Source organism: Neovison vison, chromosome 4 (assembly GCF_020171115.1).
Source record: "Neovison vison isolate M4711 chromosome 4, ASM_NN_V1, whole genome shotgun sequence".
Lineage (NCBI taxonomy): Eukaryota > Metazoa > Chordata > Mammalia > Carnivora > Mustelidae > Neogale > Neogale vison.
In genome coordinates, this window is record NC_058094.1 from 19,529,397 (window position 1) to 19,543,789 (window position 14,393).

The window sequence follows — 14,393 nt, forward strand, 5'->3', positions numbered from 1 at the left end:
CATGGATCATAGATCTTTTCTAATCAGTGAGATAAAACGCAATTAAATGAAGAAACAAACAACTAACAAAATATGGAAAGTCATGGCAGCATATGTTTTTTATTACTTAGCAAGATACAGAGAAAAAAATAAATCATTACCAACGTTTATGCGTTTACAAATGCTACCAAAACAAGAAAATCATTCCACTACTCCTGGTAATGTGTTTAGCCTCCTGCCCCCTTCATTCTGCTTTTAAAATTATCGTTGCTTATGATCTTTCTGAATAGTCTAAAATGACTCATTTTTTCATCTATTCCAAATCATTAGTTATGATGAGGATATTAAGAAGTTTTTATAAAGCAGAATTTTATTTTAAAATCTTTTGTGATTTCCCTGTAAAGTATTAAGCTTCTGAGAGCACATGTTTGTTGCATGCACAGTATTGTCAAAAATCAGCATTTCAGTGAATTTAACACTTTACTTTAAAAACAAAGCTCCCTGAGGCACCTGGGTGGCTCAGTGGGTTAAAGCCTCTGCCTTTGGCTCAGGTCATGATCCCAGGGTCCTGGAATCAAGCCCCACATCGGGCTCTCTGCTCGGCAGGGAGCCTGCTTCCTCCTCTCTCTGACTGCCTCTCAGCCTATTTGTAATCTCTGTCTGTCAAATAAATAAATAAAATCTTAAACAACAACAACAAAGCTCCCCAAAATCCTGTACACAGGACATAACCATGGCTAAGTGTCTGGAGTTTATTCACCCCAATATTTCATTATGGATGGATGAGCAGAATAATCAATAAGTAACATACATACTGTCCAGGAATTTGCTTTTTTCATTTAACAATTCAGTTGAATATCTTGTGTCGGCCACATGTATAATCAAATTACTCAAATGTAAAATTATTGCAAGTTCATTCCTGTAGTTAATTTTTCTTAGTGACAGAGTAATTCTAAAGTGTCAAGAAGAACCCAGACTTTGTAGCAAAGGAATTCTCTGAACTCGGAGCTTGTCCAGCACAAATGAACCTTTTACGTCAGTGTTTCCAAGGCCACATCAAATCAGAATATGACATTATGATTTTTTTTTTGAACTAAATATTTTGGTTCACACCTTGGAAACCTCCACTCTGCATCTGAACAGCCCTTCTGTTGGGGACAGCCCAAGGAGATTAAGTCCTGTCAGGCTGCTGTAGTCTAAATTAGTCATCCCAAATCATCCTGCCCTGTTTTGTCCTTCTTAAATCCCTGTTGTCTGCTCATATTGTACTTACTCTGGAAAATGCAAAAAAACCTCAAAAGCCAATGTGCCATGCTGAAGTTATTCTTTTTCCTCAAGTTTCTATCTCATTTAGTGATATTACCCTTCGCACCATCTCCCAAACTTAAGATCTGGAAGCCATTCTCACCTTCTGCCCGTGACCGTCCCCCCTTATCCCATCAATCATGGAGTTCTGCTCCTCAGACTTCCTCACCAGTTCTCAGAGCTGGCCCCTCCTCCTATTCCCATTTGCAGGGCTGTGGGGGGCAGGCCCTCTCCATCCCATCGAAAGCAACAGGCAGCATGAGATGCACAGGGAAGGGGCCATGAGCTATGGCGGCAACCAGGTAAGAATCCCTTCTTTGTCTTTTTTACGTGTGCGCGTAACATTGGACGTGTTACTTACCTTACACGATCCTTTGTATAAAGGGAATACTTGGAGTAACTTGTGCAAATCAACTGAATATCAGGTACCTAGAACAGAAGCTAGCAAATGTTAAGTCTTCATTAAATGTCTTTTTCCTTCCTTGTTCTTCCCTGACAGCAGTCTGTCACACACACACTCTATCAAAATTTGGCCTCCAAAAAATAAGCACAACCAGATGGTTCATTTGCTTAGGTGCCCACTGGTTTCCTACTGCTGTCAGCCAGAGATCCGAACATGTTAGCCTGGGATAGATCTTCCACAATCTGATACAAATGAGCTTACTTGCTTCCAGTTCCAGCAGGAGGCGAGGAAGCTCCTATGACTCCGTATTCATCTTTTCTTCTCCATCACCGCAATCCATGGCTGAACCCATGGCAGATACTAATTTCGAATTGGATAGAAGGGTGGATGCATGCTTGTGTACACAGAGAGAGGGAGGAGTACATGAACCCGTGAATGACTAGATTTACAGGAAGACATGGCTTATTTACCTCTTCTTCAGATTCTGAAATACTCACTAGATCTCAATTTGCAAGTCCCTATAGAAGCTGGTCATTTGTTCCTAGACATTATTCCTGTCTCCCAGATGTTATCGTTAATATAGAGAGAAAACTCTTCTTACTGCAGGCAGGTTATAAATGAAACTGTGCCAGGACGAAATGATCCTATAGACATTTAACTGAGCAGCTGTCAAGTGCTAAGCACACTGTGGGTAGTTGAACTCCTAGAGAATGCACACAAATAGTATGGGGGCACAGAGGTTAAAGAACTAACTAGAAAAGGGGACTTTGATGTCATGGTTGTCAAGGTTGTCCCGATGGCCATGGTGGGTTTCAGGGAAGGCTTCATATTGGAAGAGGAACCTGGGTGAGTTTTGGAGGTTGAGTATAAATATAAATACATCATTTAAACTGAGGTGGGGCAGGAAAGGGCTTTCCAAGTGGGGGAAAAATAGGCAAGGAGTCAAAGAGAAACAAGAGAGAACATGCACCAGGAGTTTTGCAACTAGTTCATTGTGGCTGTAGTTTGGAGACTACTTGGCTGAAAAATATATTTCAAAAGAGAATAGGAAAAAACCAGGCTGAAGAGTCTGCATAAACAAAAATGAAAGAGGGGGAGAAGGATGGGGAAAAATCTCCAGGGGATCTCGTTCATTCCTGTGGCCTTTAAATGCTACCTACATGTACATGACCCTGAAGTCTATGTCTCTGACCCAGATGATTCTCTGAAGCTCCAAATCACCTAGTTAGCACTTAACTCTCAGTTTCTCTGCTAAACTGAACTCTTCCATTTCCCTGACCCAAATCTGTGGTTCTCGGGGGGCTGGATGTCTCCATCTCCCAGTCACATCTGCCAGACACCTGGGTTATCCTAGTCACATCTCTCCCCCTCGTCTCCATTTCTAACAAGTCCTGTCAATTCCACCACCTTGGTTCAGTCCTCCACAAGCTTTCCTCTGACCATGACAATGGTGTGACTCATGTTGCCTCATCTACTGTGATCTCCTCCAACCAACCCATTGTCCACTGTGCAACCAGAATGATGTCAAAATAGTGTTTCTCAAACTGTAATTCACTGAGGTGCTTGGTTAAAAAAAAAAAATGCAGAGTTTCTAACCCAGACTACTGAGGCAGTTTTTGGTGATTCCTCAGGGCCCAGGAATCTGAACTTGAATAAGCCCTATCTCCATCCCTTTTTACCATTAAAGTGTAAGAATTACCAATATGTGGAGGCAGAGAAGCCTATGGATAGAGGGGATACTTTGAGTCAGAATGTCTACATTTGATTTTCTAGCTGTGTGTTCTCAGGTAGGTAACTTAACTTTTCTGTGCTGCTGTCTCTTCACCAGGACAATCAAGACAACAGTGAACTAGCTCTTTGGTTGCAGTGATGATCAAATGATTAAGACCTAAGGAGTAGCTTTTATTGCTTCTCACCAATATTTTTGGTTCTTGTCTGCTTCCTGGCATGTGGGAAAATTATACTTCACCCTGATGAAGTTCACTGAGTCCATGCGATTTACATAGCCAATAAAATGTGAGTGGAAGTCACGTGTGTCACTTCTGGAGGAAGTTGAGGGAGATGATTCTCAATGGCCTCTCTTCTCTTCTTTCGGCAATCATGGAGGTATATGTTGATATGGAAGTAGCGAAAAAATTGTTTTACCGCAGCAGAGTAGAACCCAACCTCACTGGTTCGACTTTAAAGCCCTTGGAGTAGGCCTGGCCTAGAGTAACTGCTCAATGGCAGCTTCAGAAGAGAAGTTCAGCAACATGGCTCTTCCAGGTCCTAACGTCTCAAGAACTTAACACAATATGCATCTATTTCTCGGTTACCAAAGAGAGCAGGGAAACCATCCTCCATGTCCTGGCTCATCCTTGTTCCTCACTGTTTCTGTCCGAGACAAGATAAGGCTGGAGACCAAAGTATCCAAGCCTTAGGCCAAGGTAGGCAGTGTGCCAGTTAGTGATTGAGATTTGAAGTTCCATGAGAAACATTGATGGGTTTCAGCAGACGACTGACGTGATCAGGTGTATGTTTTAAGTTAGTTACGGCCTCAAATCTAAATCACTAACTGGCCTGTTGCCTACATTACTCTGGTGTCAGCCTTATCTTGTTCACTCTCCTGCCACATTACCCTCAAGCTCATTGAACTTGAAAGCACCTTTCTGATAAAGGGCCTTTGTATGTGATGAGATCTTGGCTTGGACTCTCCTCCCAAGCCTTTTCTTAGCTTCATGTCTCTGCTTAAACATCAGCCCCTCACAGAGGCTGTCTCTGTCCCCACAGATGGAAGAAGATGTGCCCTTATCTCCTCTTCATATTCCGCTTTCAGCACTTTTCCTGAGTCTTTCCTACTATCCGATGCAATTTGAGATTCATTTTGCTTCTTGATTCACTCATTTCCCATCTTTCTCTAGCACTAGAAAGGAAGCTCCATGAGGACAAGCCCACATTTCTCTTATTAATGTTTTTATCCTGAGAACAAAAACAGCTCCTAGTACACAGCAAGATTAGTTAAAAGAGGATGGAGGGGGCAGAGAAGGTAGGAAAGAAAGGGGGAGTGTTGTCCTGCAATTAAATTGAGGTTTTCCTGAATACAAGATACTACCCTAAAAGGACTATTTCTCAAGTCATTGAGAGCTTCTAATCGAAGTGATGAGAATTCTGAGAAGTAATGTTTTTCTTTATATGAGATAATGTTTTCTTACTTTCAGAAAGAGGATAAACTATAAATTAAGACAGAAGCATATTCCTGCCAAAATAGGTAAGGCAATAAAAATGCAATTCAAAGTCAGCTTTTCACAAGGCAATTTATTGTAACCACCAAAGCCCTGAATCTGAGTTACACCTTTTATTTTGAACATTTCACTCAATAGAAATCTGAAATACTGGATCCAAGGGATGACATATTCCAAACGAATGGAACCTTCCTCTAGCTAAAATAAACAGATTTAGACCATCCAGTAAAATCAAAGCCAAGTGTATCTGCACAACTCAAGAATGATTCGAATGGATTAGAACCTCTGCTGGTTTATACTTCACCATTTATTACAGACTTTGAGAGTCCTCTCCGTGGCACGATATTAGACTAGGAGTTTCCAAGACCCAAGCACACAGAATATTCTCTCTACTCACCTGCGAAAAGACTAAGAAATCTAACACAAAGGTATGAAGTGACTAATGACATAACCTAGTCTTTTACAGAGGAGTTCTCTTAAGTGATTCTGGCTCTAGTCATCCTGATGAACCTTGTGCAAGCTTTCCGTCTCATCAGTCCTTCTTCCTACATGTGGAATGATTTGCCATAACTAAAATGGAACAGCTGTTGGTTATCTGCTCACAGTCTTCTTTCATTTCCTGCAAAGGCACCAAAAAACTCTTTGCCTGAATCCCCAAAGGCACATAAGTAGAACTGACTGTTTGAATCCTTTGGCTGGAAAGGTTTTAAATTAGATCTGTTTAGTGAAGGAAACCAAAGAAGGTCAGAAGACCTTACTGATCCAGGAAGAATCCAACTTTTGGTTATAAGTGACACCATTTCTACTCTTTAAAATTATCTGTTCCTAGGGAGATGCTCCAGGAAAAGGAGCATACACTAAGTTTAAGACTCTCTTCCATCTTATTTTCAACAAGCAAATAATAGAACCGAAATTTTTCTCAAGTATCTAGATTTTTCCTCCTTTGTGAGCAAAGGATATATTATAGTTCAGGTGTTAGAGTGTGTTGGGTTCAATATCATTTCCTTTCTTCCTTTCTAGAGTTTTTCAGACTCTTCTTAATACTAGAAAAAAGATGACTCTTCAGTCAACTGTTAGTAAGTTATTGGAGAACATTTCTTTAGCACAAATCTTGCATTTTCTTGTGGGTTATATATGAGTCATAAAATTCTACCAGTCTTGGGGTGCCTGGGTGGCTCAGTCGGTAAAGATACTGCCTTTGGCTGCAGTCATGATCTTGGGGTCCTGAGATCGAGTCCCACTTTGGGCTCCCCGCTCAGTGGGGAGTCTACTTCTCCCCCTCTCTTTGCCCCTCCCCTCATTCTCTCTCTCTCTCTCTCAAATAAATAAAATAAAATCTTAAAAAAAAAATCTACCACTTTCTTTGGCCCAAATCAACCGCTTCTTCTGTTACGCTTCTTACTACACTCAGAATGAATGAGTAAATGAATGAATGAATGAATGAATGAAAATTTGAATACCCATCTAAAGGAAACCAACTGTTGTTTTTCTGGTTAAAGCTCAGCTAAGACTGGGGTGCTTGGATGGCTCACATGGTTAAGTGTCTGCCTCTGACTCAGGTGATGATCTCCAGGTCCTGGGATGGAGCCTCATGTCGGGCCTCCAGCTCAGAGGGGGGTCTTTCCCTCTCCCTCTCTCTCTGCCTTTCCCTGTGTTTGTGCTCTCTCGGTCTCTGTCTCTCAAGTGAATAAATAAAAAAAATCTTTTAAAAAATAAAATGAAAGTCAGCTAAGACTATAGAAGTTTAGGGTGACATTAATGCAGTAAAAAGAATCCACAATGTTGTTTTAAATTTTTATTTGCTTATAAAAGAGAATGGAAATGGGTTTGCAAAAAAACGTATCTGCATGTACAAAGTAATCCATGTAGATAAAGAGGGCAAGTCTTGGAATACTGCTGGATGAGTCGTTCATCAAGATTGGATCTCTTTGCATCAGAACTGATGGAAAGTCACTATTTTACATGTAAATTCACTGAAAATTCTAAATCTATTTTTAAAATCACCAAACTCAGAAAGGCTGTATTCTGATACATATTCTTAGCCACCAGTGAAACGAGGTACCGAGTGATCTCAGAGCTGGATAGATCAGTTAATCAAGAGGTAGTTTCTCCAATAATATCCATTTTTCTTTTCAGAAAGGCCACAGGAGATAGGGATAAATGGCATAATCTTTGGATCTCTTTAAATTCTTATTCTGCTAGGGCCCCATTTCCTTTGAATACAATCATAGCTGTCTTGATGCATTTTAGGACTTGAGATCATCTAACACAGAAAAGATTCCAGAGTTCAACTTTTTTTTTTTTTTTTTTTTTTTTTTGCCAATTTTCCTTTGAGCACTCTTCTCTGGAAAAACAAATAATCTGGCATGCCATTAAAATAACAAGGAGAAATAAATCCTGTGGTGTCATAGATGAAGGGGATTTTTTAAAATATAATTTTTTTGCTAATAATACCAATATTAACAATGTCCAAGGAAATTTAGGCGGGTGAGACAAGCCCCCCAAAGGTAGCATACAAACCACATAACAACATTCTTCTTGAATAAGTTTCTCTAAGAGTTCTTGAGGTTGGTCTCCAAATGTGTCCTAGGGCGATCAGATGCCTGAGCCCCACAGTTCCATGGCTTCTAGCTCGTCTTGGACAGGAGTGAATTCCGGTTGATCAGGATGGGGAGCTAGAGAGGAAAAGTGGGGTGGGGACTTGATGGGACCCAGGAACCATAAATTGATATTCTCCCCTCACATGGGTCCATAAGAGACACAGATTTGGTCAATAAATGAGAGAGAAAGCCTGCTTAGGTGGAAAGCACTAGCTTCCATTACCCACCATGCCACTTGTGCCTTCCCCCGTGAGGTTTCAGATGGTTAGCAAAGGAAGGGACAGACCCGTTGCAGCAATGGTTAGAAAACTAGAATCACAGCCAACTGCTTAAATATAGTATGTGTTTTATTTACAAAAGGAACCCTGAATCTCAGCAAAATTATAACAGAAAAATAAATTTTTAAAAAACTGATCTTGTGTTAGAAACCCATCACCAAGGGGACAGTTGGGAAGGGAGGACATTAGAGGGGGGAGGGAGAGGAGGGTGGTGGGGGAGGAACGTGCCCATCAATCTTGTGTGGGGACAGGAAAGAGGAGAAGGCACATTTAAACAGTTATTACACACAGAAAAGTTGGGGATAAATTCTTGGTACACAGTCATAGACCGACATCCAGAAAGATCCAGAAGGATACAGAGCTGTCAGTTCCTATCACGATGGACACTTGTGATTTGGTTAAGTTCCAGTATTATCAGTGTATGTGTCGGGAGCAGGGAGGGCAAGAGACATGACAGTGAGCAGGTAGGGAAGCAGGTGAGGCAGGGAAGCAGAGTGCCCATGGTTAGGGGCAGGGGCTGGGGGGTGGTGGTGGTCAACAGGACAGTTCTGGATCCGTAGCCAATTGCCCAGGCCCATGGAGTCAGAGTGGAAGAGCTCCACCTCAGTGCTGGTAATCATTGTAAGGGATCAGATCTTAATAAGGGACAGGGAGATTTGAGAGAACAGGGGGGGAAGAGATGAACAGAGAAAAATACATCAGCAAAACTCTTGACCAGTTCCTCTGGAAAATAAGGTTAAATTTCTCCTAAAGCAGAACACTTAAATTCTTTGACTAAGAAGTTTATTGCCCCAAAGCGGTCTCTGAACATCTCTCTTGATGCTTCCAAGAGTGACTATGTCAGAAAATGTCCCATTGCACAACTCGCCGACATGCAGGCTGCAGATGTTTTTAGGAAGCATTATCTTTCACAATCTCGGGCCAGGAGTTAGTAATGCGGCAGGGACAGGCATGGTCACTCTTGTTTCTTCTTAACATTACCTTTGGTCACCGAAAATGGTGGGTATGTGGTGGGCAGAATGTCACCCAAAAGAATCTGAGGGGCCCTCCACATTAGGGAGAAGTCCAGGTTTGAGGCTTTTCCAAAGCATGAGTGAAATAGGACCACACCACAGCAGTAAACCAGAAAGTTCTAATATGTCCCCCAATGACCAAATATGAGGTCGGAGGCCAAGTTAGTGTGGACAGCCATTTGTAAACAAGGAAGATTTAATTGTGTTGTTATTTTCATTTTCCTCTTAAGGTTTTTGCAGGGATAGCCTTGATAGTAACGTGGACTTTATAGAAGAGGTCTCTGGATAATTTAAGGTAGTGAAGCATTCAAGTTTGGCTTCCCTCCCATTACTGGTCTACTGTTCATTGAACTCTCATCATTATAGTTCTAATCATAGCGACACATTACTCAAAGCCCATGAGGGGCTGGCACTTACCTCCTACACCGTAGGCAGAACACGAAGAAGGGTCGCAGTATCCAGGCTGGCCAGAAGGACCCTGTGGTCCTGGCACCCCCAGGTGACCAGGTGGACCCCTGGGTCCAGGAGAGCCAGGGGGCCCAGGGCTTCCTGGCCGACTCTCCCCTGAAGGTCCTAAGAAGCACCCACAAAGGAAAACAGTTGGTCTTTGACCATCATAGGTAGTTTTGAGACTACCAAGAAGGAAACAAACCCTTAAGAGAAGCCACCTCACATATCCTGACATTTAGGATAAGATGTCTCTCTCTGTGCATTGAGTTTTTACTTCTCAATTGGATTTGTTGGACAAGCACACCCACGTGTGTATGCACACTCCAATGCACACACAAACACACTCAGTCTCAGCCTCATAATCTGTCCTGCTTTCTGGCCTCAGGTAATTGAATTACATTAGCCTGAGTGGGAAAGAAATTATCCCACAGGAGAAAAAGGCAAAGTCTGAAATCAGACCTAAAATACTGATCCAAAATTTCTTTAGGCTACCTTATATCGACGGAGCACTTAGATTGAGTGAAAATAGGAGATTGAAATTTTTGTGATTTTAGGAAGTCTATCAGGCTGGGTGTTTTAACGCTTGCTTTTAGGCCTAGATTACAATAGTGTTTGAAAAGGCATTCTTCAACAAAAAATGAGATTCTTCAACTTTAGTGGAGATGAACTCTTCAACTCTAGTTCTACTGAAAATGAGGAACGAGTGTCGCCTTATATTTGAAAAGCACTGCAGCTCTAAGTAGGTTCAGTCCCCTTCAGTCTACGCTCACCAACCATCCTTTCTGCGTAACACATGATGCTAGATCAGCCCCTCACACCAGCTCTAACGATAGGAGCACGTATGCTCAAAGTGACTCTTTTCCATTAGGAATCCCTCCTAGGAAAAGTACTTTCCAAAATCACTATTAGGATGGAAAGAAAAACATTGATAAAGTCTTCGATTTGATGTGGCTAAAACCAGATTAAAAATGTCCAACAGGACTGGAAACTTACCATTCTAATAACGAGGATGATCACCCAGAGATCATTGTAAAAGCACACAGTAATATACACAAAACTCAAAACTGACATGAAACTCATCCAGTAAGACGGCCATGGTGGCAGAAACTCTGAGTGTTTCTCAAACATCCACATGTTCCTCTGTATTTGAAGCCTCCCATGTGGTTCAACGGAGACAGAGTGGCTGGTCCCAGCCGGTGAAATAAGCCTCACTGTGATGTAGGTCATTGTCCATTGAGGAAGGTGAAGGCCAATGTGCCTCTTTTATCTTTTTCCTGGAAGCCTTTTGTTCTAACATGGGGAAAAGCCATCTTACCCAAATCAAACTTCGGGGGACTATAAAATAAACCCTTGTCGTGTCAATCTACTAAGTGTTTGGGATTGATTTGTTACTACAGCATAACCTAGCATGGCCTAACTCACGAAGCCAATAGGGTCCCAGAATATGCTAGAAGCCTTTGAGGCTTCTGTACTGGGAGGATTGTCACTTAACAATTGGCCTTCCAATAAAATGAATAAGAAAAACAGCCATTTCCATCAGATACGAGATGTAACAAGGCCATTTTTCTCATCGGTGATGCATGTGAATATAAAACGTTAGGATTTTCATCTTGCAGTTTCGTTAGGTAGGAAGATTTACCTGCTGGTCCGGGGGGACCTCTTGGACCTTGGGATCCTATGCCTGGATTTCCTTTTTCTCCCTTGATGCCAGTTAGACCTGTTTAAAAAAAAAAAAAAAAAGAAAGAAAGAAAAAAAAAGAAAGTCTTTAAAAGAAAATCTAGGCAAAATCTTTCAAAAAAAGACCTCTCTGATAACGATAATGATAGGAGTTGGTTTGGGGTTACGGTTCTCAGGGGACTTTTAAATTAAATTCTGACACTGTGAATTATGTACGACCGCATAAGGAAGGCTAGATCTGGGGCCGAACACGCTGTTTGTATTTGCGATACTGTAAGTCTATCCACCTTCCTACCGAAGGGATCTGGCCCGCCAGGATCTGGCCCGTGTCTTTACACGCACCAGGCCATTGGACATATGCAGTTGGCGCTCCATGGTCACACAATAGAAATCACAAGTGAATGTGGCTAACATTTTCCTTTTGGTCCACCCTGTAATGTATCTGCAAAAGGCATGAATTATAATTAGGCAGCAAAGTTCTGAAGAGCGTGAGTTTCCATTAAAAACTTGGAAGCTTCGGGAAAGCCTGTGTTTGATTTGGCTGATTCAGCCCCATAAAAATCTAAACCTATTTGTGCTTCTTTTCCACTGAGCAGACTCCTTCTTCCAAATCATTTACAGTGCTATTAACAAACTATACGTTTTCACGGGCAAAAAAAGCCCCACAAAATAACAAGGAAACATACACTCTGACACCTCATCACCCAAACAGCTATCACAAGACTGTGGGACAGGTGAGAACACGCTCTACTGTGGCCCACCCGTCCCAGAAAGAGTTGCATCAGCCGGGGTGGGGGTGGGGGGGTTACCCAGGCTCACAACACAGAAGGTCTCTGGTGCCTGTTTTTCATGTACAACAATGCTTTGAAGTAGCAGAATGGCATTGCATCTGCATGTGATTAGACTCATAAAGGAATTATGTGTGAATTGGCAAAGCCTGGAAGGAAACATAAATAAATGACAATAACCAATTCGAGAAGGCACCCCCCACCACCAGGGATTTAAAATGTTTAAAATTACAAGTAACTTCTCCCTCTTCCTAAAGGCGGTGTGTATTCACGCCAGACAAACGAAGAGACACAACAAACAAGGACACTTTTCATGTCTTGGTTTATAACTTCCAGAAAGCTAGGCGTTCATGTAATATGGGCTTGGGGAATAGTTGGAAAAATAAAATTAAAAAAGACTGGTGAGCAACTGGTACTTTTTGCTACACTGCACATCGAACAACTGTCTGTTGATATGAACGCTGGGGTCCGCTGTGTTCCTTGGGTCCACCTTCTGGGGTCAAGGTCTATGTGGCCCCTTTCAAAAAGTCCTCCTGGGGCACCTGGGTGACTCAGCAGGTTGAGTCTCTGCCTTCGGCTCGGGTCATGATCTCAGGGTCCTGGGATAGAGACTCACATCGGGCTCTCTGCTCAGTGGGGAGCCTTCTTCCTCCTCTTTCTCTGCCTGTCTCTCTGCCTATTTGTGACCTCTCTCTCTGTGTCCAATAAATGAATAAAATCTTAAAAAAAAATTAAAAAGTCCTCCTTGTTAGCGGTCCTCAGGGCTTCTCCACTTCCTGCTAGACCTCCCACACACACGCCTATTGCGTGGCCTCGCTGGTATTTTCTGAGCTCACAAGAGACTTGTATTTTAGGGAGAGAGCCGGGCACCGAGCACTTGGCCTCCTCTTGTTTTGGGTCTGACTCTTGTCTTAGGAACCCAGAAGGAAGACAGTAATTTCTCAAGAATAAAAATACAATTTCACCTGAGTTTAAAAAGCACTCAACATACTCAGACCAATCAACGTGTAATACTCAACTGTTCACCAAGTTGTTCAGACAGAAAAGCACCCTGGGTACACCTACTGGCTATTACCTAATTAGCTATCAGTTTAGCTCTTAGTTTAGTGGCTAATTGGAATAAGCACTTTTCAGCCAGTAGGTGTCCTCTCAGTTGCCAATGTACTTCACCATACTTAGCCTCTTCTTCTGTTTGAATGAGAATCACTTTCCCCACAGGGAACCACTAATTTTTAAAGAGTTAGAACACAATGAAATACACAGATGACTAATGGCAGTCTGCTCGTGATTAAGCGTGTGGTGACTCAGAGGCCTCCCATGACCTTATGGTACTCAAGGATCAACATTCACAACATGGCTTCTGGATGATTCTCCAAAGTAGGAGATGCTGTCCCTGAGGCTGAAGAGGACATGCAGGGGAAGTGTTCTTAGGAATAGCTCTCTGGTGAGAGTTTCTTGACTTAGGGCGCCTGGGTGACTCAGTGGGTTAAGCCTCTGCCTTCGGCTCAGGTCATGATCTCAGGGTCCTGGGATCGAGCCCCACATCGGGCTCCCTGCTCAGTGGAGAGCCTGCTTTCCCCCTCTCTCTGCCTGCCTCTCTGCCTACTTGTGATCCCTCTCTCTGTCAAATAAATAAATATTAAAAAAAAAAAGTTTCTTGACTTATCCATTGTTTCTTCATTGAGAAAGCAAAAGATGGGGGAGATTGGGCAGTGGGGATTCTGGTTGTTTCAATTTTCTAGTTATGTAGAGAAAAATGAGTGGCATTTGATATTACCTGTACTACAAATCAAGGTAAGAGAGTAAGAGTCTCACAAAAATATTCCAGCCCCTCAAAATGTCTTGAGAAAATTCTAAGGATATAATTATACTAATAGGGAATTTTTAAAAAAATAAACATATAATGTATTTTTATCCCCAGGGGTACAGGTCTGTGAATCGCCAGGTTTACACACTTCACAGTACTCACCATAGCACATACCCTCCCCATTGTCCATAACCCCACCCCTCTCTCACAACCTCTCTCCCCCCAACAACCCTGTTTGTTTTGTGAGATTAAGAGTCACTTATGGTTTGTCTCCCTCCCAATCCCATCTTGTTTCATTTATTCTTCTCCTACCCCCTTAACCCCCCCATGTTGCATCTCCACTTCCTCATATTAGGAGATCATAGGATAGTTGTCTTTCTCCGATTGACTTATTTGGGTAAGCATGATACCCTCTAGTTCCATCCACATTGTCGCAAATGGCAAGATTTCATTTCTTTTGATGGCTGCATAGTATTCCATTGAGTATATATACCACATCTTCTTTATCCATTCATCTGTTGATGGACATCTAGGTTCTTTCCATATTTGGCTATTGTAGACATTGCTGCTATAAACATTCCGGTGCATGTGCCCCTTCGAATCACTATGTTTGTATCTTTAGGGTAAATACCCAGTAGAGCAATTGCTGGGTCATAGGGTAGTTCTATTTTCAATATTTTGAGGAACCTCCATGCTATTTCCCAGAGTGGTTGCACCAGCTTGCATTCCCACCAACAGTGTAGGAGGGTTCCCCTTTCTCCACATCCTCACCAGCATCTGTCATTTCCTGACTTGTTAATTTTAGCCACTAATGGGGAATTTTAGATTTCAGTATCCTTGAAATGAAGATCCATTCCAACTACTGGTAGGC

General features: G+C 42.2%; 1 protein-coding gene across 4 annotated transcripts in view; it reads right to left on the reverse strand.

Annotated features, from left to right (window-relative positions):
• Positions 1–6,688: 6,688 nt before the first annotated feature.
• COL14A1 (collagen type XIV alpha 1 chain) overlaps positions 6,689–14,393 on the reverse strand; it is a 219,313-nt gene continuing 211,608 nt past the window's right edge. For 3 of the 4 annotated variants that reach the window (XM_044245032.1, XM_044245031.1, XM_044245033.1), the window contains exons 46-48: positions 10,889–10,966; positions 9,217–9,372; positions 6,689–7,583 (exon numbers count right to left, since the gene is read on the reverse strand). In XM_044245032.1, the coding sequence (XP_044100967.1) occupies positions 7,504–7,583; positions 9,217–9,372; positions 10,889–10,966 (314 nt within the window). In that variant the 3' untranslated portion in view covers positions 6,689–7,503. Of the gene's footprint in view, positions 7,584–7,837; positions 8,422–9,216; positions 9,373–10,888; positions 10,967–14,393 lie in introns of those variants that run through there. The other variant, XM_044245034.1, reaches the window with a different exon arrangement.